Consider the following 26,690-nt stretch of genomic DNA (forward strand, 5'->3'; position numbering starts at 1 on the left):
TATTTAAAAATAATGTGGTCTGACCTGAGCCTATATAGGCTAGCCTATAGGCCTCTATTATTGGCCTGGCCTATTTCCACCCCTACGTACAACTACGAAAATATTCTTCAGGAAAACTAAAATTCATTCAAATTGACTTTCAGACATATTTCTTTTACTCACCTAGTCCTCAATCAAACAATTAAATAATTAAATATCTATCAGCTGTCATGTCACCACTATATAGGCAAAAAAAAATCATTTCTCTAAAACGCATTTATATCTTTTAAAACACTAACTTACCCCATATTGGTAAGTATAAGAATTACAGCCATTTCAACAAGTTGCACATTTTGAACAGAGTTGAAAGGTTCAGAGTCCAACAACTTACCAATATAAAAAAATGCAAGCGGGAAGATATAATCTAGAATAAAAACTATAATGAAAGATAAAATGAACATTCATAGATTACAACACATCAATTACAATGATATTTTGGCATATCATGTATAAGATTACAAGCTATAATAAACCAAAATTGAACGAACTCCTTATAAATCTAAGATATATACAAGTACAACACAAGCCTCTCTGAAGCAAAAATTTGAACTTCTGCCATAGCAGCAGCAAAAAGAACTATTGATCTAAAGAGTAAGACATTGATCATTACTCTCTTATGAGTTAATTTCCAAGGCATAAAGCCATCATGGCCAATTCAGGCAACCAATATTTTGAAATATTAATTGTACAGTCAAAGAGCAACAACCTTCATGGCCTCTCCAAATCTCATTGGAAGAAGAATTATGATAAACCTGCAAAGGCAGATTTCACTTTTCTGGTGGCTTCAAATTCTTTTCGATGAAAGTAGTGCCAAACATCCCATATTCAAGAAAGAGTACATGTGGTACTAAGAAACTTCAAGTACCGGCAAAAAGAATCATTTATGGTACAAAAGAAAAGGAGACAGGGCACTCAAGGATTGTTGCCAATGTTCCTGATCTCAGCGGTGGAACATAGTTACAAATAAACCGGCTTAATATCATTGGCCCCGAAGCATGCACTACATTGGGGACATTTGCGCTGCCGACTCCCAGCAATTTTTTGGATGCATGAGTTGCAGAACAAGTGGTAGCATTTTGTAATTACCACCTAACAAAAAATTTGAAAATATGAGGAAACACCCAAAAAGGAGATATATTTTTCCAAATTTTAATTCACAATAGATCATATTGCTTACAATCAATCCAACCATACAGTAGTGCAGCAAAATAAATTAAGGAAATGGGGAAATCACATGGTAGCTTTATCCAAGTATAAGAAGTATCTGTGGATTAATATTTCTTCCTTGTTGACGGAACTGATATCAATCTAAAATAATGCAACTGTAGGCTTAATTAAGTTTATTAAAGACAAACATACACCCAAAAAATATCTGAAACCATAAATTTTCATTTGGTTTCATAGAAAAATTAATCTTAAAAATGAAAAGAGAAAGGGGAAGATAGAGAACTTCAAACGTTAATCAATTTATAATGACAAATATCAGAATGCGAAAAGAAAAAGGTATTGCAATATTACACAGGAAAATATAAAAATAAAGTGCACATGGTGCAGAGTGATAGGGACTTGAATATTATGGGGTGCCTAATAATTGAGGATGCTCAGTGGAGTATTTATGTGGCTTGGTTCTTCCCCCTTAATAGCTAGTTTATAATTGAGGATTCGTCATGGACTTGGATTCTTATCAAGTGGTATCTAAGCTGGTTATCAGTGGATCAAAAAGGCTGAGTAAAACATATTTTTCACCTTTGTTTAGATTTATTATCTTCTTAAAAATCCCTTTCACCCTAGTCTGGATTTAAGACTACATTGCCACAAGCCTTATGATACCTAAATAGTTCTCTGGATTCTCCCCTACTCCTAGCAATAAGTAGTTACTGCAGATCGTACACTTGTAATTGTGACTGGCATTGGAGATGTAACAGGATGCACCCTTTCCAGGGGAGGAAGCTTGTTTCACACGAATATTTTCAGGGGTAAAATTTAAGGGAAGTTAAGGATATGTACCTCAGCCTAAATCAAAACAACCTTGTTTTATTCTAATCGCCTGAAACCGAACATGAATCTGAAATTGATACAAGATCTGGAAAAAAAATGGTGTTCCAGAAAAGGGAAAAAGCCATTCTTGAATCAATGCACGCTCAAGAGTACAGTCCAACTTTTTAACATCAGATTGTTCAACATTACAGGATATTTGTCCAATCACTCAAAATGAAGTAGAGACCCACCCTCACAATGAAATAGAAACCCAAACAGTAAATAATAAGTGTACCAAACAGCCACCATACCTGCTCACAAACCCAAAACTCTCTTTGTAGTCCTGGATAAAAGTTGGAAACAGACCATGGATATAGAGTTGGAGACATTGGAGAAGAATAAAAACGTGGGAGTCAGTTACTTTGGCAAAAGGGAAAAAGCTTTTGGTTGCAAATGGGCTTAGAGTCGTATATAGTCAAGTAAGTTGATGGGTTGATCAAGATTTATAGAGCAAGATTGGTAGCCATAGGTTTCACAAAAACCCAACGGAATTGATTATTTAGAGACGTTTGTCCTAACTGCAAATTCCAAAATGAATAAAATTCGGGTAATATGATCTCTTGCTTCCAATTATGGTTAGGAGTTGCAACAGTTTGATGTAAGAAATGTGTTCCTAAATGGGAAAATAAAGGAAACCTATAAGGAGGTAACTCCAATTCTGACGTCAGCTTGACACTAAACACATGATGTTCCACGTGGGATTTCCACTCACAGGGCCACAGGGAGCTCAGTTAGTCAACTGAGGCATATCCCATTGTTGATACTCCAGCATCAGTTGCAGCTTAACAAACTTCAATAAATTCATCTAAAAGCTCAAACAGGAATGAAAAAGTTACCTCTTTTGTCCTGTCTCGACAGATACTGCACTTAACAATTTCCCTGTACTCTCCAAGTTCCTGTTGAAGCTTATCAGTTACCGAGGAATCCTCATTTTGTGCTTTAAGTTGTGACAAGTTTCTCCTAGCAACCTCCAGATCTTCCTCTACTGTTTTTTGGGCAAACCTAGTAACAAAAAGACAAACTCCATAACTTTTGTGCACTAGTAACATTTGAAGAGAATAACTTGAATATATTCTAGACTAAATACCTTTCTTTCTCAAGTTCGGTCTGTAACTCCATACGAGTTACCCGACTACTGGTAATTCTAGCTTGCAGTTCCACCACTGATTCCCTAACCTGTTGCGATGATGGTCTAATATCTGATAGCCTTCTTTGTGTATTTTCCAAACAGCCAGAACTTTGAAGTTTGTTGTCCTCAAGTTTTTGAATCTGATCTGAGCAAAACCTCGACTGTATATCAAGTAAACAGAAATCAATTCCAAATTCGCAACTAACAACGTATGATTTATATCAAGATCGAGCTACCTGGTCTTCAATTCTTGCAGCTTTGGTATTGCATAAATTCAAGGATACATTTGATTGCTGGTTCTCTTGTTCCATTAATCGCCTCTCCAAAATCAAAGAATCCTGTTTTTGTCTAGCCCTTACACCTTCTAAAACAAGCTACAATAGAGGTGCAACATACATCAAAATGCAACCAATAAAAACAGCATATATCACCATAAAAAAACATAAATACACATGTAAAAAATAATTATTCACAAATTCAATTAATTTGCTCTAGGCAAATAATATCTGATTATTTCAATATGACATGAACCAAGCCCAAATCCAGAATTTTCTTTGGCTGTGAAATCAAATTTAAAATTAAAATACTCCATATTTCATTTGATTTTACAGTCAGCCCTCAACCATACAACCTTTGATGGTTATTGAATGAAATTTGATATGCAAGGAATTTTTTGTAGTACAAAAGAGAGCATGCCCAACATAATGCATCTCTTGAAGAGCTGCTTAGTCAGCTTGTTCAATTTCATTTCTATTTAGTTCATCGTATTCTTGTCTGCTCATCTTCTATTGTTTATCGATAACAGCTGGAGAAGAGGATTTTTTTCCGTAAATTCGGAAAAAATCTTAAATTCTTATCCATATCTAATTACAGGTTTCCAAACTGAAACTTGAGTCTTGTTTATATGAAAATGATAAAAACGTTAAATTAAATTAGAATGATTTTCAAATTACACTTATATCAGTGCAACCTATTTTAAGATAAATACCTTAATATTGTAATCATCTCTCTCAGTAATCTGATGCAACAGATGTTGGTTTTGGGTTTGCATGTCATCATATGCTTGTCCAATAGTCTGTAGGGAAATCATCCGCCGAGATAGGTAAATAGTAACATTGTAAAAAATGGAAAAATTTTACAAACTGAATAATTAGACAAAAGTGTCATGTGGAAAGAATTCTGTTCCTTCAAGAAAAGAAATTCAACCTCTATTTCAGATAAGTAGGCTTCATTTTCTTCATTTTTAGATCTCAACATATCAGACATTTTACACATCTCCCTGAAAAGACCAAACAGCATGCGTTAGAAAAATTATCTGTGATTACTATTAGCAATTATACCGTAGAACTAAAGCATACAATTGAAAACAGAAGATCGAAAACATTGATTCATGAAATCTTTTACATGCTTTCACATTGTGTGCATCAATTTTGAGTCTACTTACGGAAAAAAATTAAAAATGCATTCATCAACCGAAGAAAAGCAAAGTGTAACGTAAGTCACTATTCTGCTGAAGAGACTCCAATGCTTCCAAAGGTATGAGAATGACTGTAGATACATTTCTTAAGACTTATTATCCTGAACCATCTTAAGACTTATTATCCTGAACCATCTTAAGACTTATTATCCTGAACCATCTTTGTCCTTGGATTGGAAGATTTGATGGAAGTACTCATAAACATAAAAAACAATAGCTTCTTAAATTTGAACTCTACTTTGAACTCTTAACAGTTTCCATATTACTTAGGTATGAACATTATATGTGTTTTTTTATTTTCTTGTTTATTTATGATTATGAGTCTTGTATCTTTATAAATAGGGGCTAGTGTTATTCTTTTGTATCATGTTAGTATGAACCTATCATCAATAATATTCAAAGTACGTGTTATTTCTCTCCTTTAATCCAAAACCTATAACTTCAACATATAATGAACATTTACGGAAAAACGACAAAGTAACTTGGTTTCAATAATTGGAAGCATGCAAAAACTTTTGCAGAAAAGCGTATAAAAAATATGAGGCCATGTTTCCTAAATAACAACTCTAGAAACCATAATCAATAGAGACTAGGTATGAAAAAATTCATTCAATGAATCTATAATGAGGATAGGAGAGGACAAATTAAAAGATCATATGAACCAACTATCATAAACTATCTCTATTCTTGACAAACAAAACCAAATAACCAAAAAGATAGAAGAGCAAAAGTACATGCAAACATTTGCAACACTTCATCAAAGATGCACAAGGCAAATAAAATAGATATATGTGTCTTAAGGCAACAATTGGAAAAAACTGAGTAGCACATCAGATTAGAGGATACTCTCAATTAATAACACTTAAATGGAGATTAACCTTTTAGAATCATCTAATCTATGTCTCATGTCTGCGATCTCAGCTTCAGCTGCAGCAAGGTTTTGCTGTGATCTGGCTTCTGATTCATTTGCGGTTTTAACTCGAAGTTCTAAGTTGTGCTCATCAAGAGATGATTTCAAACTTTGAACATGTGCCCATGCTCTGTATTCTGCTTCCCTTGCTTCCATGACATCCCTGAGACATAGATTTATGTTAGTGTTCCACATATCCTGCTTCATGCACTTAAGGATGAGACACATCATTTTACCTCGTCATTGGCTAAACAAAAATGGTCATAGCTTTTACATGTCATTTTTCAAAAAATTTATTATCTTAAGTTTTGGAAATTGTGCGTCAAGAATATTCCTTGTAATGTTAAAGCCAAGTTTTAAAAAATACAAACTAGAACAATTCGAAGATCATATGAATTCAAGTTGAGAATTGAAACTCAAACCTTGAATCAATCGTCTCGTGTCTATACATTTGCAGTATCAACTTCATCTCATCCTGAGTCACTCGCAAATCTTGAACCTGTATCAAAAACAAAGGAAAGTTTATTATAACAAGAAAAGGAAAAGACGGAATACAGAGTCACCTCTATCTGCCTTCATACTCATACTAATATAATTTCTAAAACTGTAATTTGCAATTATTCATAGATGCAGAAAGTGTGGAGATGTATGAACATAATGCTCTATTCAGCTTCTCAAATTTGATTGAATCAAATCTGTTGCAACTACAATAGAGGTTAATCCCATTTAAAGGATGCCTAAAGGATAGGGAGAGATTGGCTATAACCAGTTTAGTGACTGACGGTCAGTCAGTTAGTTAGATCACAGCTCAGTTAGAGAGGAACGCTTCAGTGTGACAGGGTTTAGACCTGTTACAGTGGGGCTTCTACTAACTTAGATAATTCTATCCTTCAATACATTCAAACCTGACAGCAACCACTTATATGACTTGACATACATTATAAATAGTAATTAAAATTATTCTTCATAAGACAGAACTAATAATAGAGGCATCAATCAATATTTATTATCAAATGAAAAATGTTGAATGAGAGAAAACCTATAGAATCGGATCACAGGTCCTAACATTACAATGCATATTTTGATACAGCATAGACTATAGTGTCTGTAGTTTCAATAAAATGATAAACAAGATCAGAGTTTAATTGTTGACTGCAATGCCATAACAGGTTATTCTGGCAAAGAAGAAATGTCAGAGGCTGTAGAAGAGGTTCGGCATGAGTTGAAGATGTTTCGAAAGCACCCAAAGGATTACCACAAGCCATACCCGTAATATTAGACCCAATAGGTACCCTAACTACCAAAAGGTTGAGACTGAAAGGTTAAGTGAATAAGGCATTGGTAGCAAGCATTATTAGAACATGTATTACTCATATTCTAGTCCAATGAACCTGGTAAAGGAAAAGGATGACAGGTGGAGATTTTGTGTGGACTATAGGGCTCTGAACTAGGCATTCTAAAGTGTTTTCTAAGATGCTATGAAGACTTTATTTGGACAACGTGAAGGGCGCTATGTGTCTGGTAATGACTTTTGGAATATCAGGTGCACCATCTACTTGATATTCTGAAAAAAAGGGGGAACCATCTACATTCCAATCATTCACGAATGAAATACTCAAGCTACTTCTTAGGAAATTTGTACTGGACTTCTTTGATGGCATTTTCATTTACAGCCGAAATGTGGAAATCCATGTCACTCACTTGAGGAAGGTCCTCCAAGTATTACAAGATAAATTGAAGGTGGATAAAAAGAAATATAGATTTGTTCAACATAGTCTGGTATATTTGAGGAACACCATGTCTGCAGAAGGTTGCAGGCCCAAAGAAATTGGAAGCTACGTGTCGGCTGCCTACACATAAAGTCACTACTAAGAGACTATTAACAACATGTAACTTACACTCAATAATAATAAGGAAAAATGACACCTTTCAATGATAAAAATACAAGCTATATTGCAGAACCTTTTTATGTTATGATTGGTACATAATACTGGCATCTACGTCACAGAAATTTCAAGAAACAACAATAGATTACAAATAGGACGGGGCGAGTTTGAAGAATAACAACCCAGTATAACTGTTTTTTTTCCAAGAGCAAAAAGATCAACATACCACAGCAAGCAGTCTGTTTATCTCAGCAAGTTGACCAGCAGACCTAACAGATAATGTGTCACATTCTTTTACCTGGTATTTAGAAACAAACATTCATAAGGAACTGTGATATTATGTTGCCAATAGGTACAGTTCATGTAAGCAAACACCAACCTTCCGATCAAGAGTACCGGAAATAGAATGCACATCTGCACGCAGAGAATGGAGATCTGAAGCTGATTCTTTATACTTGCTAAGTTGACTTTGCATGGATCCCATTTCCTCAGGAAACGAAGAAAGCAGAGATTTAAATTCAGCAATAATTTCTTTCCTTCCTGAAGCGAAGGCAGGCAAATGCATCATCAATAATTATAACCATAAAGGAGTCGAATATCATGCTTTACAAGCAAAAGAGGGGAAATACCAACCCTGTTCTCTTGCTTCCTCTTTAAGCTTGTTTTCAATCACATTTTTTTGCTTGATAATTTTCTGTATCTCAGTGCGTATATCAGCAACTCTAAGATCAGAAACAGTCACAGATCTTTGAAAAAGATCAGCTAAATCATTTTTAATGTACCACTCCCTCTCCCTCCATGCAAGATTATCCTTCTCAGCCTACAAGTATATATAGCATAATCCGGAGCAGGAATGTCATCATCAGAAATATATCCTAGCAAATGGGATAACAATCACAAGGAACAAATGAAACTACCGACCAGTAACAACCTGTAGTTTCTCATATAAGGCCTGATACTCCTGCACTTCCGATTTTGATTTTTCTATCTGATCTTTAACCAATTGGAACGCATGGGAAGAGGTAATACACTTCAAATTCTTCAATGTGTTCTGATGTAATCATTTGAAGTCAAAAATTATGCTGTGATAGAAAAGGAAAATATACAAACAAATGTGTATAACATCATAATAATAAAAAATAGTAAAACCTAGGGTGTCAATAGTGCTAAATAGTGGCACTATAGAGGCGGGCAGAATGGACACTGTACTGCAGCAGTAACGCCGCATATTCAAGGTTCGGTCATAGAGGCCGCTGCCCAAATCACAATGTTGGGCGCGTGCTACAGATCATACCAGGAAAGGGGAAGAGCACGCTCAAAAACAATAGGTAAACTAGACTTCCTCACTTTTTTCGACAGTCTTCTTTCCACTCTGGAATCACTCCATCCAGGTTTTCCGATCATCTTTCGCATTTTCTGACAAGTTCAGCACTTCCAACCTTCTTCAACATTAATACTCACGACGTGTATCTCTTGTTAGCTAGGGTTTAAATTCTTATTTTATTTTTATTTACATAAAGTGAATCATGGGCCTCTAATAAGTGATAAGTGGTTTGGGCCTAGAATCAGAACCATATTATTATTTCTTTTCCTCCACTGATTTGATTCCATATTTCAAAATAATATTTTTTTTACTACTATTAATACTTCAGGTATCTATGCATGTCTTATCAAGAAGAGTAATTAACATTTTTTCAAAAAAAAAAAAATAATAAGTGTAGTTAACATTCATTTAAAAAACAGCAATCAATTTACAAATAATTAAATACTAAACTGGCCACTATTTTTATGAGAATACTGAAGTCATCATGAAAATGGATTGTCCGACAGTCACCAAAAATAATAATAGTTTTTCAGTCAAAAAGCACTACATTATCTTTACCAAATAAATGAGTCCCTTCCTTAAAAAAATAATATGAGTTTCTTATTAATTAACCCTTCATCTTCTTTTCTTCCAAAAGAAACCCTTCATCTTCTTCACTCATCTTTCCTTCAGTTCTTCTCCACTGCAATTCATCAGAGGATGGGTGTGGAAACCAAGTACGAAATTGCCCCTTCCGATTTCTTGCTTCATATGCAATAATAAAGCTGGAATTCAAAACTGGAAACGTAAAACCTGTGAGATTTTTTTACGGTTCTCTCTTCCATCTTTCTGCTATGTTGTCTTCTGCAAATTCTAGACGAATTTGGATGAACCAAACCGCAAAAGTACTGTGAATCAGTACCAGCAAACAAATTCACAGTTCCCTTGTTAGGGAAGCGAATTCGGTGACTATGAAGTGGGTATATACTTCATAAAATAGTAACAAAAATATGAAGTTAAATAGAATGTATACGTATAGTATTAACTATGTCTAGACTAAATTATTTAATAACCAGACTCAATTGTTATTTTTAGTTTTTATTAACTTATAGTCTGTATAGTATTGGTGTAAAAAATAGTCCATATATAGCATTAATTATTTAACAAATATAAAATATATTACATGACAGATTCCAGATGCGGGATAGGGAACTATATGGGTGAAAATACCAAAGTAGAGAATTAAACAATGAAAACAAACCTGTAGATCACACAACTGCTGCAATAACCTTATTCTTTCCTCATGAAGACTTTTCAGTTCCACTAATCGTGTTGAAGCTTGGTTCTAAGAAATTCAATAATTAAGATAAAATATCCAATAAATTACACAACCAAATTAAAAAAAATATATATTTAAAAAATCAGAAATTATACCAGTAGCTCCTTCAAAGTAGATTCCATATCTTGTAAATCCTTTTGTTTGTCTCTGATCTTATCATTAGGAATGTGTGTATTCCCAACAGTTAATACTGGCAGAACTGCCCCTTTGGCTGCATCCTTTTCTACCATAAGAGTTGCAAGTTTGTGATTGTTTTCTTCTAACTCTGAGACCATGCTTTCCAGTTCTCCTAAGTAAGTCATTGAGAGCAAGAAAAATGAATTTTATATTAAATGCCAACCTTCAAAGCATAATTTAAATTACTATTAGGAGTAAATTAATTTTTCACTCTTGTCCTCAGAAAGAGAACAAACAGAATTGTAATAGTTTATATAATATATGTTACAAATGTTCCTATGCACTCAAACTTTACTCTACTTGAATGAACAAAATCATTCAATTCTTCTATTAGGTCTCAGTTTGTATGATATCCAGCCTCTTTCCTAAAGTTAAGTTTGCTCAAGTGCCATTGGAATTCTAATAGACCTAAGACCATCTACTATTTATACATTTGTTCATGGTTTTCAAAATCATGGTTTGAATCTCAAATTGTGAAATATAGCATAAAATGCACCCTGTACAAAATAAAAACTTAATTAAGTCACCCACTCAAAGAGTGAGTCATAGACGCCTCTTCTGTAGCGATAGTATAAGGGCAAGAGACCCACTGCTATTAATCTAAATGATGAAGGCAAAAGAGTCTATTCACCCACCAACATGTGCTTATAATGCCCAAGCTCAGTGCGTGTTGTTTTCCTTGACCTGCTTTGGCGTGTGCCCTACTTTCCAACAATTTTTCTTGACATCTTTTGAACTTAAAAGTAATGACGTATAGACAAGGAGGCAATTTTGCCCATTCAAATTTTATGTGAATTAACACCCTATTATGACATAACTCCAGTGTTTAGCTCAAGGTGAGTTGTTATTTCCGTTGAATTTGAAGTCCTGTTTTCTTTTTTTGTGAGGTTATAATTTTTACTACTTCAAATGATGTCTTATCATATCCATAATTGATTTTTTTCTTCTTAGGTTTTTCACCATCGGTTTAATCCGATTCGCGGGTCAGTTCTGGCAACAAGTGGGTTCAGCCCCCTTCCGATCGCAGTTGCGGGGGATCGAACCGTGGTTCTCCCTACCAAGTCCAGCGCCAATCACCACTGGACCAACTAACGATTGGTAAATTTTTTCTTCTTTACTCTATTGAAAGATCCCAAGTCATTTAATTAAGATGCATTATATACCACATGCAAAGCAGGCAAGAATCAACCGGGATTTTGGCAAATCCCTAAAAAATACTACCTTTTAATTGGCATTTAAAGGAAGCTAATAAAGTTTGTTGATTTTCAAGAAATAATTTTTCTTTTGCCTATAATACCCCTAATTACTTATTATCTCATTTCACCCTTTTCCCCTCTCATCAATAGAGAGATAATCAAGTTAGTCAAGATTGTGTGTTGGGCCGTAGGATCGCAGAATCCTAAAATCACAGCAAAACTGTTCTTGGTAGCAGGCATGGTCGGGATCTAGATCTTTTAGCAGGAATATTTTGTTGGGCCTTTCAGACCAAGTCAGGTTTTTATTTGAAAAAACGGTTTAATTAAAATGAAATTCTGAGTTCCATTCTCTAACCCTAAAACACAGACGGCTTTCTCCCTTTCTCTGCGACTTCAACGTTCCCCTTCCCCATTTTTCTCTGCAACTACAACAATCCGTCCTACCCATCTGCTATCGTCGCCCCCAACCGTCCTCATTGCGACGGCGTCCTCTTCTCCCTGCGACACCGTCCTTCATCACTGTTTTCATTTTGTTTAACATCTTCTCCTTGCAACTACTCTGTTTTATCTTTCATTTTGTTATTAACTTATGGAACTGATTGAATATTGTGATTTTGTAGGTTATTTTGACCGTGTATTATAATTTTTTATGCTTTTGTAAGTGTTTACTCCCTCCATTTCAAAATAAGTGTAGTTTATGAATTTAATTCTCACTTTTCAATGTAGAAATGAATGATATTTTTTCACTTATGACCGTTAATTATTATTTACACATCTTCCAACACATTAATAAGTTAAATTTAATAGAAGTGCAGTTTCTTTGGACTACTTTATTGTATTCCTTAATCTATGTGAAAAAACCTTAAACAGCATTCATTTTTAAACGGATGGAGTATATGTGAAATTACAAGTTTTGGCTTCAGTCAGAACTTATGTGACGTGCTACGATCCTAGTTTTACGATCTTACGCCGGCCTACCGGCTACAGATCCTACATAAGATATTGTGTTTGATTACAATGGGGATAATCCTCACAAAAAACATAACTAATACTACTTTGAACTTTAAAAACGACAGTTAGGAAGTAACCAAAAATCGATACCTAAAACGGAGCAGAGGGAGTATCAAACATATTAAACCCTCAACTTCTTACCAAAAATATAACTCAAGTAAACACAACCATGGTCATATGCATACTCTACAGCCATTGAAATTTCTGTATGGGGTATATGTGAAATTACAAGTTTGCGCTTTAGTCAGAATTTATGTGACGTGCTACGATCCTAATTATACGATCTTACGCCAGTCTACCAGCTACCGATCCTACATAAGATATTGTGTTTGATTACTTTGGGGATAATCCTCACAAAAACCATAACTAATACTACCTTGAACTTTGAAAACGACAATTAAGAAGTAACCAAAAATCAATACTTATAACGGAGCGGAGGGAGTATCAAACATATTAAACCCTCAACTTCTTACCAAAAATATAACTCAAGTACACAAGTCACTTTATAGATTTCATATGCATACTCTACAGCCATTGAAATTTCTATACACTTTTCAACTTTATTTCTATTTTGTACTTGAAACATGTCACTTTATAGATTTCATGGTATATCTTACAATATGAGGATAAGATTGATTGCTTAAGATCATAGTAGAGAGAAATTACCTTTTAATTGTTTAAGCTCGGCTTTATTTTTTGCATCCAGATCCCTCTGAATTCGGAAAACACTTGCTAAAGACTTGTGCTTTAAGTGAAGTTCACTTAATGTCAATCTCAAGTTTTTACTTTCCACCTCCAGATCATTGGATAACATCTGCCCACATGAAACTATAAACAGGCAGTGTAACCAAGTAAGATAAGAGACTTCACTTTGAGAATAAGGCTTAATCACATACAATAATTAAGCACTTATAGATTACCATCTCCTCGAAGCTTTTTCAGTAGTGCAGTATGAAATCCATCTTTTAAACACCGAAAGTTATTAATAAATGTCAATATATTATTCAAAATGCTTTTAGCTTTTTCAGCAGTAATTTCTCTATGTTGCTCCATCTCATTTGCGAAGTGAGAAGATGAGGAACTTTCAGTTGCACCAGTTTGCAAAAGTCGGCTAAGAAAAACATCTTGAACAGAAGACGAACTACCATCTGGCAAACAAATCAAAGAATCCTCATTAGCTGATATACTTCCCCGACATATAAACAATTAATGTCATATCCCAATGTAATATCAAAAAATTCAGCAATTTAAGCAAAGAAACTGTAACCTCAAGAAAGATAGGTATTGAAGCACTTATCACTGAAGGTAATTCAAACTTCCAAAGGCCTCTTTGAGTAGAACGCAGTATTGATGGATTAAAAAACTCCATTAAGAATTATGAAGCATAATTGAAATATAAACCTAAGAACATATACATCTAAGATTTTCTGCTGCATATAAAACTATCTTAAAATACTTATATTGTGATACTATATTTGGAATGACCAAAGAAAATACAACAGAATGAGAACTTCAGAAATTAAAATTTTCTGCTTGTTTGAAGGAAGGAAGAAGTGAAGAGGGAAAACATGATAGGAAAAAAATTTGAAAAATATTCAAATTGTCCATAAATTTTATCTATATTCGACTTATTGCATTTTTTCTTGTAACCGAAAAATAGTAACAAGAAGCAGTAACAGGGTAGAACCCATAATCATCAATTCCCAACCAGAACGGCAGCGCGTAGCAACTGACCCAAAACAAAGCAACATTGTGGTCCCCAACCAACTTGATATTGATTATTAGAATGGAAAACAAAGCAACAAAGATAGGTTGCGCAGGAGGAGGGGAAAACAAACCAATGGAACTTTTCCTGAAAGCACCACTGGGTTTTTGAAGGGCTCACTGTTGCAAAAGATGTGTGCAAGACAGTATACTATCACAGACCCTATTGATTTTACATTGCAAACATCCTCTGCTCTACGATGATAAAGCATGCTATTGATAACAGAGGAAGAACCCTTCAGGAATTAATCATCTGTTTTCACTTAAATCTCATCCACAGTGGAATACATTAACTTATGTGGACCTCTTGATTACTATCATTATTAGTTATTAGTGAATATAAAGATTTACCAAAAATAATATAAAAGAAAATGTGTGATGAGCTTAAGCTAACCATTTGGTCTCCTAGTAATCACATCAATAAATAAGTGAATAATGTTTCCTATTATATATTTTTAAACAATAAAGTAAATCAAGGTGAAAACAGTGCTAGTTTTGTTGGAAATATTTCAAGGTTATACAATTATGCACCAAATAATTCACTTCTTGCACACTACTTGGCTTCATAGCCAGTAAACAACTAACAGAAGGCATAAATGATAGTTCTAAACATTGAAAAAATGAATGAATGGCTATTAATTATACTAGTGTTTTGCTTGGTGTGGAAATGCTATTTTGGACGTGGTCGTGGAATCAAAGGACCAGTGAGTATTTCCATGCAAGCAGTATGACATAATACATGCACGCATCTAGCATTGCTGCTCTAAAATCTCATTACAACCATTGAAGCCTTTTACTACTAGTTGAGTCAACTACATAGGTAAACAATGTCAACTGTCCTATCATAAAGCATGTTTGGTGACAACGATTTAGATTTAAATCCTCCTTAATAGTTTACCTATAAAACTCTTAAGTCTCTTTCTACCTTAAACCACTTGCAAGTACCTCCACAAGACTTCTCCATGTATACAAAATCACCTAAGGCATGACTATTATTTTCTGCAGTAGGTGTTTCCTGCTCTCTAATCTTTTCGTTACTAATCCATTCATGTTTAGTGTCCACTCATCCATCATAAGTATAAGTATTAAGTCAAATCTTTCTATTTAGATATCCTTATTTGCTTGAATATATGGGCAATTATATCAAACCGTCTTTCTAACAGGGCGGCACTCCACAATACCTTTCTAAGCACACCCTAACCTATCGATGGCAGATGGAGGACCATCACAAATTTTCTTTATTGGAATGGAATGGACTCAAATGAAACATAATGAATGACAATTCCATTGTTTGAATATTTTTATAATGTAACAGGAAGAAAAGATGGTTCCATCACATAATACTGGAGAGGAAGAAAAAGGGTATGGAATGCAGTTTAATAAAATGAAATGCATTCAGCAAGTTCCATTCAATTCCATCCTAGCCAATTTAAACAGTTAGAACAATAGAACCTAAAATCATCCAATTCCATTTTACTAGCTTCCATCCTTTTAGCAAATCAGCAAACATTTTACGCATTAACAACCTAAGGTTAGATTCAAGGAGTAAAGCCAATATATCAGGAAACTTGGATCGGTACTTGGTGGTTAGCCGGGGATTAGATTACAAACACCGGTGACTATGAAAGACTCAACTGATAACCAAAGGCATGATGTAACAAGGTATATATAAGAAAGATTTTCTAACGAAGCCAGCAAATGAAAAAAGAAAAGCAACATGCCTTACTTTGAAAGAAACAAATCAGTAGTCAAGAAAAATGTATCCCAGGTCAAGAGCTGGGTTTGAACAAAAATAATGAGCAAACTTGGTGAATAAGTTAAATTTCCATATTATGTTCTGTAAAAGAAACATCAGATTACAATCAAATCTATACACGTCCAAATTTAAATGAGAACTACTGTAATTAAAGCTCTAACCCTTAAAGGAATTACAATCACTATGAATAGTAATGCCAAACACGGGATGCTGTGGTAAAATCATAGAAGCAACATTTAATCATTATTTATTAAACCACCGAATACAACCTGTATAGCATAAAGTTCACGTCCCAAATAGTTGAACCCCTAATAGGACAGCAAAAATTTCCTAATGAGAATTAAACATCATGGCCATATAAAATTTCAAAAAGCCAAAGTATTGACCTCATTAAGGTTCCAACAGGATTTCTACAAGACATAAAGGCAACTGGGAGCTACAATTAGCTTTTGCATGGTATAAAAAACTGTGCTATTAGATTAAGTCGTTTGGCTCCTTGGAAAATATTTCTTAGCGATAAGCAAATAGATTAACTCGTTTGTTGAATAAATAAAGATTCCAAAATTGTAGTTTAAATTATTTTTATGATTATACTGACAAAAATTCAAATTATAGGGCACGCAAAATGAAACTTGTAAGTAACTTCATGAAGGACCACAATGAAGACCCCGAGGGGTAAAGTATATAATACAACTGGTGTTTGCATTGATAATCTACACCCAACACTGAAAGCTCTTCAAAATATTATTAAGAATGAACTTGCTAGCAATCAATGTCCCTTAATTTATATAATCAGGCAACTTTAAATTAAACTTTTAATCCTATCCGCCAAAGAGAAAAATCAAAGCTCAAATTTAATGAACATAAAAAATGCATTGTGGCAATACATGCAATTAAACAAATAATTAAATCACATATTCTTCTAACAAGAAAACAAAAGAAATTAAAGGCCGTGAGCAAATGATCCTCACCATCTGTACTTGATACAAATCTGGAATATGCTTTGCGGTTAGACTCCCTTGTGTGTGCAGAACGCGACTCTAAATCATTAACCAGCTATGCTTAGAAGATGGACAACAATTAGTATACCATAGTGATGTTAATCAATAAGAAAACTAAAAAGTAAGGTAATCATATAATATTACAGAAGGAAGCCAGAATGAAATTGAACCAACTACCTGCTCCCAAGACTTCTTGACTACTGCTATAGTAGAATCATATGACTGTTGCCTCTCCTTCAGTTGAAAAAAATTATTCTCAAAAGTTGCATATTCTAACTTCTGAGTCTCTAATTTCTGTGTAAGCTTTTGATTTTGATACTGAAGTACAGCAATATCAAGCTAAAACATAAGAAGAGAATGCATAAGTTCAAATACAAATAGTGACACTTCTTATTAGCACAGCTCAGCTTATATGGTAGATCCATAAATGAAATCTATCTGATGCATTAAATATATGACATATAGTGACCTTCATTACCATATGGTAAAAATCTTTAACAAGATTTGGATTATTAAATATATACAAATGCAATAATTTATGAAGGAATGAAACTAAATCAGTATCATCCTACATAAACAATGAAACTAAATCACTCATTGTTGCTCTAGTTACTCAGCAGTGTTCATTGCTAATCACGGGATTGAATGATTTAAGGGTGTTAAAGAATTTCCAGTCTTTAGACTAGTAAAACTACCACCTTTGGAACTAAGAGTAACTGATCAATCATCAAATTCATCAATTCCCAATCAACAACATAGTTTGGCTCCTAAACTCCTAGGTTAGAAAAGTAAATGGTGGGAGCAAAAGGATAGGCCGTAATAAAACTTTTTCTTATATTCTAAGCAAAATGAAACCAGAAAAGGGAAACCGACGGATAATAGGTGTACTCGGCAGATGACAGGGAGTGTTTCGGTAAAATAACTTGGTAAACATCAAACAAGTCTTACCTCTAGGGCAGATCAACTACAAAAATTAGTACTAGAAACTACTGGTCTCTATCATTATAGAGATCGAGAACAATTGGTTTAGGATATGACTTATCATATAAAATCATAACCATTTTTCACAAAAAATTTGATTTAAAAACCTTTGACTTCATGGAAGAACAAAGAACTAGCAAGCAGCTATCTAGTCAAACAAAAATAAATGAGCAACCAAGTAAAATCAAACATAAGCAACTTTCAGAATAAAACTTAACAGATACAAATTTCCACTTAATCATTATACATAAATCAACAAGTAAAATTCAAGCAAAAAGCAACAATTAACCACACTAAACACAAGCATCAAAATATAAAAACTTGAAATCTTAGCTACCTTTTTATCTTCAGAAACAGGCAAGAATGGTAACTTCTTGGCAAGTTCAGGTGTGGGTGACAAGGAGCTAAAGTGACGCCGTTTTCTAGCATACTCACCCATACTCCCCATTGAAACCCCACACACAAACCCTAGAAAACACTAGCTTCACTCATCACAAAACATTCAAAAAGCTAAATTGAAAAAAAAACACTCACAAACTACCAAAGTTATCCCTAAACACGATCAGAAACTTCAATTACAAAACAAAACCCTAATCAATCAATTCCAAAAACCCTAATTCAAACCCAACCTAATAAAAACCCAAAATACTGGAAAAAAAAAATCACAACAAAAAACATAAACTCGTCTAAACTACTCTTTTTCTATCTATCTAGTTTGAGAGTTTGTTGCAACAAGGTTTCAATCTGTTTCTCTCTCCTAACTGTTTCTCTCTCTAGAAGTTCTTTCTTTGCATATTCTCTCTTTCTGAGAAACACACGAAGTGGGAGAGAGAACTAAAGTGGGTACTTTGTATTTTTGTTTGGAAGAATGGTAAAAGTGTAATTTGGATGAGTATTGGAGGGTACTTTTTCATAAGTGAGTTCATGCGTGTGGGAAGGGGTCAATGTGTGAATCGCGTGAGTGAACGAAACGGATGTAGCATGTTTGAGTTGATTAATTGTGATTCTATACGAATATGTATCTTTTTACTCTTTTTTCGGAAATTTTATAATTATGGTAATACCAAATTGAGAAATATCATATTTTAATAAATATGATATTTAGTCTTATAAGTTAAAGTTATTATTTAAAAATATTCTTATTTATCAAAAAAATAGTAGGCTTAAATAGTCGGTTGATCGTTAGTGTGTTTTTAATTTTTGTCCCTGTATTTTTTTTGGATAAAATCCTTAAATATTGAATTTTTTCCGGTTGTAGTCCCTAAATCTAAAACTAGTAACAAACTCGTGCGTTCGGACGGGTTCTGGTACGGAAACACATTTGTTTCAGATATATAATTTTAATAGAAAAAATATATATTAAAAGTACTTAACATTTTGTGGAAAAAAATAAGAATAATAAACATTAAATTGTGTCTTAAAAAATTCAGGAAGAAAATTGAAAGCACCAAAATTAAATTGTGTCTAAACAACCTTTTATAACTTCATGTTACCGTTAATAATCAATATTTTGATCGGTAACTCCATGTTCCTGTCGTTAATTTCAAAATATTTAGATCAGTAGACTTCATGTTCCCGTTAATATTCAATATTTTGATCAGTAACTACATGTTCATGTTAATATTAAATATTTTAATCAATAACTTCATGTTCCCGTTAATATTCAATATTTTAATCAGTAACTTCAGGTTCCCGTTAATATTCAATATTGTGATCAGTAACTTCATGTTCCCGTTAATATTCAAGATTTTGATCACTAATTTTAAGTTTCCGTTAATATTCAATATTGTGATCAGTAACTTTATGTTCCCGTTAATATTCAATATTGTGATCATTAACTTTATGTTCCGTTAATATTCACTATTTTGATCAGTAATTTCATGTTCACATTAATATTCAATATTTTAATTAATCAGTAACTTCAGATTCCCGTTAATATTCAATATTGTGATCAGTAACTTCATGTTCCCGTTAATATTTACTATTTTAATCATTAACTTCAGGTTCCTGTTAATTTTCAATACTGTGATCAATAACTTCATGTTCCCATAATATTCAATATTGTGATATGTAACTTTATGTTCCCGTTAATACTCACTATTTTAAATAGTAACTTTATGTTCCCGTTAATATTCAATATTGTAACATTTTGATTAATAATTTATTAGAAATAATAATAATGTAGTAAAAAGTGAAAAATGAGTTGGAAAAGTGAAAAGTGAAAAAGTGAAAAAGTAAAAAGTAAAAAAGTAAAAGTGAGTTGGAAAGTGAAAAGTGAGTTTGAAAAACCAACAAAAGACATTTTTTGTCCTTAAATTTATAATTTAGACTAAGATAACAAAAGGGTATTTTTGTGATTTCCATAACAATAAATTTTCTTATATTATAGATTCGCAGGAAAATCTGCAGGTTTCTGTCGTGGGTCAAAAAATCATCGCCACGAAATTGTAACAAACAGAGTCGCCACCAAATTTTATTTATTCCAAAGGGAATGGGAAAATATTGACAAAACCCACAAATGAAATGAAATGGACAAAGATGGTCTTCGCAACCAAAATTGGGTTCGGGAGTCGGTTAAGTAAGGGGAAGGTATTAGCACCCCTTACCTCCATCGTACTCGATGGGACCCATTTAGTTATTCTTGCGATCAATTGTTAGCTTATTATCTACTTGCGTTCTAATTATTATGTGGACAAGAAAGAAACGGGATTTGGGTTTTTTATTATTGAGCTCGCCAAGATATTTGAATCTTGTGCCTACGTATTCCCAATGGGGAAAGTCAGAGCGTTCGTAGTTCGGGGCTACGAATTTATGTTTTTTATTGGTGTGCTCGCCACGACAATTGAGTTTTGTGCCTACATATCTTCAATGGAAGAATCAGAGCGATTGTAGTTCGAAAGAACTATGAATTTGTTGGTAGATTTTAATGGGTCTAATCGCACTCGGGCGAGAAGATGAGTTTTTGAATGTGGTTCGCACTTGGGCGAGATTTGCACTTGGGCAAAGAAAAGATGATTTTGAATTGAAATTGTTTTATGAAAAAGTGGAATTCAAGCATTTAAACAATGGCTTAACGGCCATCGCCTAAAATACTTGAAAGATTATTTGCTAAATTGAGCTTGATGAATGGGATACAAGCATTCAAACAAAGGCTTAACGGTCATCGCCTAAATGCTTGAAGAGATTAAAACGATTCGAGTTTTGAGAAGTCTTTAATGGGACACAACCATTCAAACAAAAGCTTAACGGCCATCGCCTAAATGCTTTAGAACAACTTGTACAAGTACGTACAAACCCTTCTAAATTCATCCATTTGTAGACAAAACTCGGTTCGATTGTAAGAAGCAATTTTGATTGAAAAAAGGAACTTGGTATTGACCAAGATTTGTTATGAGAAGGTTCGCACTTGGGCGAGGAAAGGAATGATTTGATGAGTTGAAATTATTTTTTAGAGTTTTTGTAAAAGAAAGAGGCAAATCGAGTTTGAATGGGTCCTTAATAGAATCTAAGCATTCAAACAAAGGCTTAACGGCCATCGCCCAAATGCTTTAGAACAACTTGTACAAGTACGTACAAACCCTTCTTTTCATCCATTGTGGACTCAACTCAATTCGATTATTAGAAACTTTTTTTTGAAGTTTTTTTTTTGATCGTGACAAAAGATGTTTGGAAAAGATACTTGATATTGACCAAGATTTATTGTGAAATTATTTAAAGTGATAGAAGTCAAGAAACTCGGGGATTAATTTGAAAAAGACTTGGCATTGAGTCAAAGTTTATTTAAAAATCCTAATCATACATCTAAAGAAGATATTCCGGTCCTTTTATGAGATGAAAATGCATTTTTTAGATTTTTATAAAAAAAAAAATAATCAAAAGATGAAAAATAAAAATCAAAACGAATATTAAAATAAATAAATAAATAAAAATTGAGATAGGCTATAGCAATGGCATAAGGCCCGTTCAAATTTATAAGCACCGGGGGTGTGCTGAAACTGATTGGTGGTGAAGTGAAGACAAACTTAGGCCCATGTCACAGGCCCAGTTCGGATTTTAAGTGGAGAGGAAACAAGAAAATGGGTCAGACTCAGACCGGGTCAATGAACCCGAGACCCTTTAAACTTGCAGAACCGGGTTGAAGCAAACCCTGGTTACTCTATTTTCCACACACGATATCCTCTGATTTCTCTGGGAACGAGAACAACAACAACAAGGATACCTGAACTCTCCACCTCTCTCGATATCTCTCTCGCGATTCTCACGATTGCTCTCGTCTCTCACAGTTCAATCGTCAACCAAACAAAACATCACGACAGCACAGAATCAAACACACATAAAAAATACCCTTATCCCTTGCAGAACCCTAATCCCCAATTCATTAAGATTTCAGAGATTACAACTACAAGGTTATTTGAAAACGAAATAAAAAGCGAAATATGTGGAAATAACAAACTAACAGGTATTTCTTTTTCTTCCGTGGATGATTTTTTTCTGTCACTTCGTCTTCTTCTCTACTTATGTGTGTTGTGTGTATGTTGAACCGGGTGTGTGTGTTGCAGAGGTGCAATGGTTCGAGTGTTGCTGTTGTTGTTGATAGGTTGAGGGTGGCTGAGAGGGTTATGGTTTGAAGTGTTTGAAGGTTTGTGAGGTTTAGCATGAGGATGTGTGAACGCAGGTTAGCTTTGGGATGGTTGTGGCGTAGAGGTTTGAATATGGTGAGATAAGGTTGATGATTCAGTGATGTGTGGTTTGAAGGTGTAACAGTTGTGTTGCGGTTCTGGTAAGGTATGGAGGGTGTACGTTGAAGGGTTATTGTGGAAGGTGTGGTTGATTGATGGTTGGTGTATTGAAGATGGGCAGAGGTTTAGGAGTGTATTTGAGAGTTTCTGCAGAGAGTGTTTTTTGAGGTTTTTGAAAGAGGTTTTGGGAATAGTTTGGCAGAAGTTCTGTAAGATGATTGTATGTGGCTCCCCCCCCTTCTTGCTTGTGTAGAGTGTGTTTATATAGTGAAGAGATTAGGGTTTTCATGAGAATTTTGATAGGGAATTCAGGATAAGATCAAGGGGACAATAGCTGTGATATGGTACAATGATAGTGGAATTTTTGAATTTGCTGCAGACTGGTGGAGTAGGCAAGTGGTGGTGGTACGCTCCTGCATTTGAAGAAACAACAACAACAATTTTTTTGTCTTGTAGTATAATGGGCCAATGGATGTGGGATGGGCCTCATTTCAAATGTAATAGCAAAAGATTGTGTGAAAGTCCTTAATGTATGAATTGCAATATTCCTATAATTTTTCTTTTAAAAATCTAACTTACACTAAATAAATTAAATCAATTCTAAATAGAATTTTGAAAGGAAAATGCAAGTTGATTTATAAAAGAAAATTATACAATGGTAAAAATTGAATTCAAGATGAAAATTATGATTATGAATGATTTTGATGCAAAAAATAAAAATTATTACTAAAAAAGATGACAATACATCGCGACTTTTATACTAACTTGAAATGTGATATGTGAAGTCGAAACTTATTCTTGATGTAGATGAATTGATCAATGCTAATGTGAATGAATCAGATAAAAAAAACTTAGGTCAAAATTTAGGGTGTGACAGTTTCCTGCGAATTTTTCTTTAGATTTTCCTGCGAATTTTAACTTTAGTGACTAAGACCAAAAAGATTTTAACATTGAGGGATCATTTTCAAGAAAAAAAAGATACAGAGACGAAAATAAAAAACGCGATAACTTACAGGGACCAACTGACTATTTAAGTCAAAATAGTATTATTTTATATCTGAGTTTAAAGATGACAATTTCTCAATGCACCTCATAGATCTCTTTCACACCGCGCAAAATTTCATTTTTACCCCCTGTTTTCGTAGATGCACTTCCGGAAACACCCCATTTATCCAAAAGAAATTGATTTCTTCCGTAGATACATTTAAGGAAGTATAATAAACTAGAATATGTGGGGGAATATACAAACAAAATCAGTTTAGGAATTTTCCCGTAGGTGTGCCTACGAAATGGCTTAGCGCCATATTATTCCGTAGATGCATTTACGGAAGTGTTTGATATAGTTTGAACCAGCATGATCACTCCCTCCATTGTTTCATTTATTCAAACTCTCCATATTCCACACCCTAAAAACCCTACATCATCAATACCTTATTTCACTCCAAGACTCAAACTTTTTGGTGCAACAAATCAAAGGGAGCAAGATGTTAGAACAAGATTTGTTTTGATCAATATTTTTGTTTTGATGATAACAATATATATGAATTTTGTATAAGACAATGTGGTACTCTAATCCTTTGCATTTTCCATTTCAGGAAATACATAAAGAGTATGCATTATTCAGCGCTTAGAAGCACTGACTCAGAAGGTTCAAGATTGCAACATCAGAACATGCTCTCGCAAGACATCAGAAGATGGTCAAGCAGAATCAGAACATGGTCTATGAAGCATCAGAAAAACAAGAAGTCAGAAGCATAAGCACTGAAGTTCTTATGGTATCACGCTCAAGCACTTCAAAGTCAGAAGACAAGAATATGCTCTGCACCAAGCTGAATGACTCTGATATTCAAACGTTGTATCTACAAATCTCATATCAGAAGCAAGTACAAGATGACAGGCTATTAAGTATAATCTCTGACTGACAAAAGGAGCATTAGAAGCTACAAAAGGCAAAGTCAGTAAAAGCAGCAAAAGCATGGCTCGAGGTAGTTGACAAAAGTGTGAAACATTAAATGCAGCGTTGTACTATTCACGCAATGCATTAAATGCAACCCAACGATCATCTTCTCAAACGCCTATAAATATGGAAGTTCTGATCAGAAGCAGTAACACAACTCTTGCAAAAATACTAAAACGCTGCTAAATTCAAAACTCACAAACTTCATCTTCAACCTCACATCTCTTGTAATATTTAGTGAGTGTTAAGCTTAGAACTTAAGAGAAATATCACTGTTGTGATTATAGCTTTCTAAGAAGCAAATTCATACTCTTGTAAACATTTATTTTACATTGATTGTAAAAGGTTCCTAGAGTGATCAGTTAGATCAGTAGACTTTAGAAGACTTAAAAGTCTTCTAAGTGGTGATTTCCTAGAGTGATCAAGTTGTGATCAGTATACTCTAGAAGACTTAGAGGGTATCTAAGTGGAAAACCATTGTAATCAAGATTGATTAGTGGATTAAATCCTCAGTTGAGGTAAATCACTCTAAGGGGGTGGACTGGAGTAGTTTCGTTAACAACGAACCAGGATAAAAATAATTGTGCTCATTGTTTTTATCTTAAGAGTTTTTAAAGTCACACTTATTCAAACCCCCCTTTCTAAGTGTTTTTCTATCCTTCAATTGGCATCAGAGCGTCGGTTCTAGGTGCAAGCACTTAACCGTGTTAGAAAAAGATTCAGGGAGAAAAACACAAAGTCAATATGGTTGATCCTTCAACAGCTGCATCAACTGCTACACCTATTTCTAATGATCAAAACAACAATGGAAATGGAAATGGATATTCTAGACCACCAGTATTTGATGGTGAAAACTTTGAATACTGGAAAGATAGATTGGAAAGTTACTTTCTTGGTCTAGATGGTGATTTATGGGATCTACTTGTGGATGGTTACAGACATCTTGTAAATGCTAGTGGAGTAAAGATGTCAAGACAAGAAATGAGTGATGATCAAAAGAAACAATTCTAAAATCATCACAAGTCAAGGACTATTCTGCTGAATGCTATTTCTCATGCTAAATATGAGAAGATATCAAACAGAGAAACTGCATGTGACATCTTTGAATCCTTAAAGATGACTCACGAAGGAAATGCCCAAGTCAAGGAGACAAAAGCTCTTGCATTAATCCAGAAGTATGAAGCCTTCGAGATGGAGGATGATGAAAACATTGAAGCAATGTTCTCAAAATTTCAAACTCTAACTGATGGATTAAGAGTGCTTGACAAGGGATACACAAAGGCTGATCATGTCAAGAAAATCATCAGAAGCTTGCCCAGAAGATGGGGCCCAATGGTGACTGCATTCAAGATTTCTAAGAATCTGAATGAAGTCTCTCTTGAAGAGTTGATCAGTGCCCTGAGGAGTCATGAAATAGATCTGGATGCTAATGAACCTCAGAATAAAGGTAAGTCATTTGCTTTAAAATCAAATAATAAAAAATGTACTAACGCTTTTCAGGCTGAATAAGAAGATTCTGAAGAGTCAGAATCAGAAGAAGAAGATGAATTGTCTATGATCTTCAGAAGGGTAAACCAAATTTGGAAGAGTAAACAAAGGAAGTTCAAGAACTTCAGAAATTCCAAAAGGCCTGATAGAGGAGAATCTTCTGGACTCAGAAGATTTGACAAAAAAAAGGTCACGTGCTTTGAATTCAAGGAGCCAGGACATTACAAGAGTGAGTGTCCAAAGCTTCAGAGGGAAAAGCCCAAGAAGAAGTTTCAAAAGAAGAAAGGCCTTATGGCAACTTGGGATGATTCAGATTCATCAGAATCAGAATCAGAATCTGAAGATGAGCAGGCAAACATTGCGCTGATGGCCACTGTTGATGATGAATCAGAATCTACATCAGACTCAGATTCTGAAGAGGTGTTTTCTGAACTATCTAGAGAAGAGTTAGTTTCTAGTCTAACTGAAATTCTGGAACTCAAGGCTCAACTTAGTATCAA

At 34.2% G+C, this 26,690-nt stretch overlaps 1 protein-coding gene across 2 annotated transcripts; it reads right to left on the reverse strand.

Annotated features, from left to right (window-relative positions):
• Positions 1-421: 421 nt before the first annotated feature.
• LOC131609146 (E3 ubiquitin-protein ligase BRE1-like 1) lies at positions 422-18,877 on the reverse strand. 2 transcript variants are annotated; one of them, XR_009285964.1, is made up of 20 exons: positions 18,344-18,877; positions 17,203-17,364; positions 16,996-17,080; positions 13,425-13,652; positions 13,171-13,332; positions 10,216-10,409; positions 10,043-10,126; positions 8,410-8,529; positions 8,112-8,298; positions 7,858-8,018; positions 7,705-7,776; positions 6,015-6,091; positions 5,561-5,755; positions 4,412-4,484; positions 4,194-4,280; positions 3,442-3,579; positions 3,164-3,366; positions 2,913-3,078; positions 905-1,128; positions 422-791 (listed from the first exon to the last, which is right to left on the reverse strand). XR_009285964.1 is itself a non-coding variant. In XM_058880803.1 (19 exons), exons 1-19 carry the CDS (start codon positions 18,452-18,454, stop codon positions 997-999), a joined length of 2,637 nt encoding a protein of 878 aa, XP_058736786.1. In that variant the 5' UTR covers positions 18,455-18,876; the 3' UTR covers positions 422-996. The 2 variants fall into 2 exon arrangements, 1 of the variants encoding a protein (XP_058736786.1); XM_058880803.1 differs by having other exon boundaries at positions 422-1,128; positions 18,344-18,876.
• Positions 18,878-26,690: the final 7,813 nt, after the last annotated feature.

The sequence above is a fragment of the Vicia villosa genome, linkage group LG6 (genome assembly GCF_029867415.1).
Source record: "Vicia villosa cultivar HV-30 ecotype Madison, WI linkage group LG6, Vvil1.0, whole genome shotgun sequence".
In the NCBI taxonomy this organism is placed as follows: domain Eukaryota; kingdom Viridiplantae; phylum Streptophyta; class Magnoliopsida; order Fabales; family Fabaceae; genus Vicia; species Vicia villosa.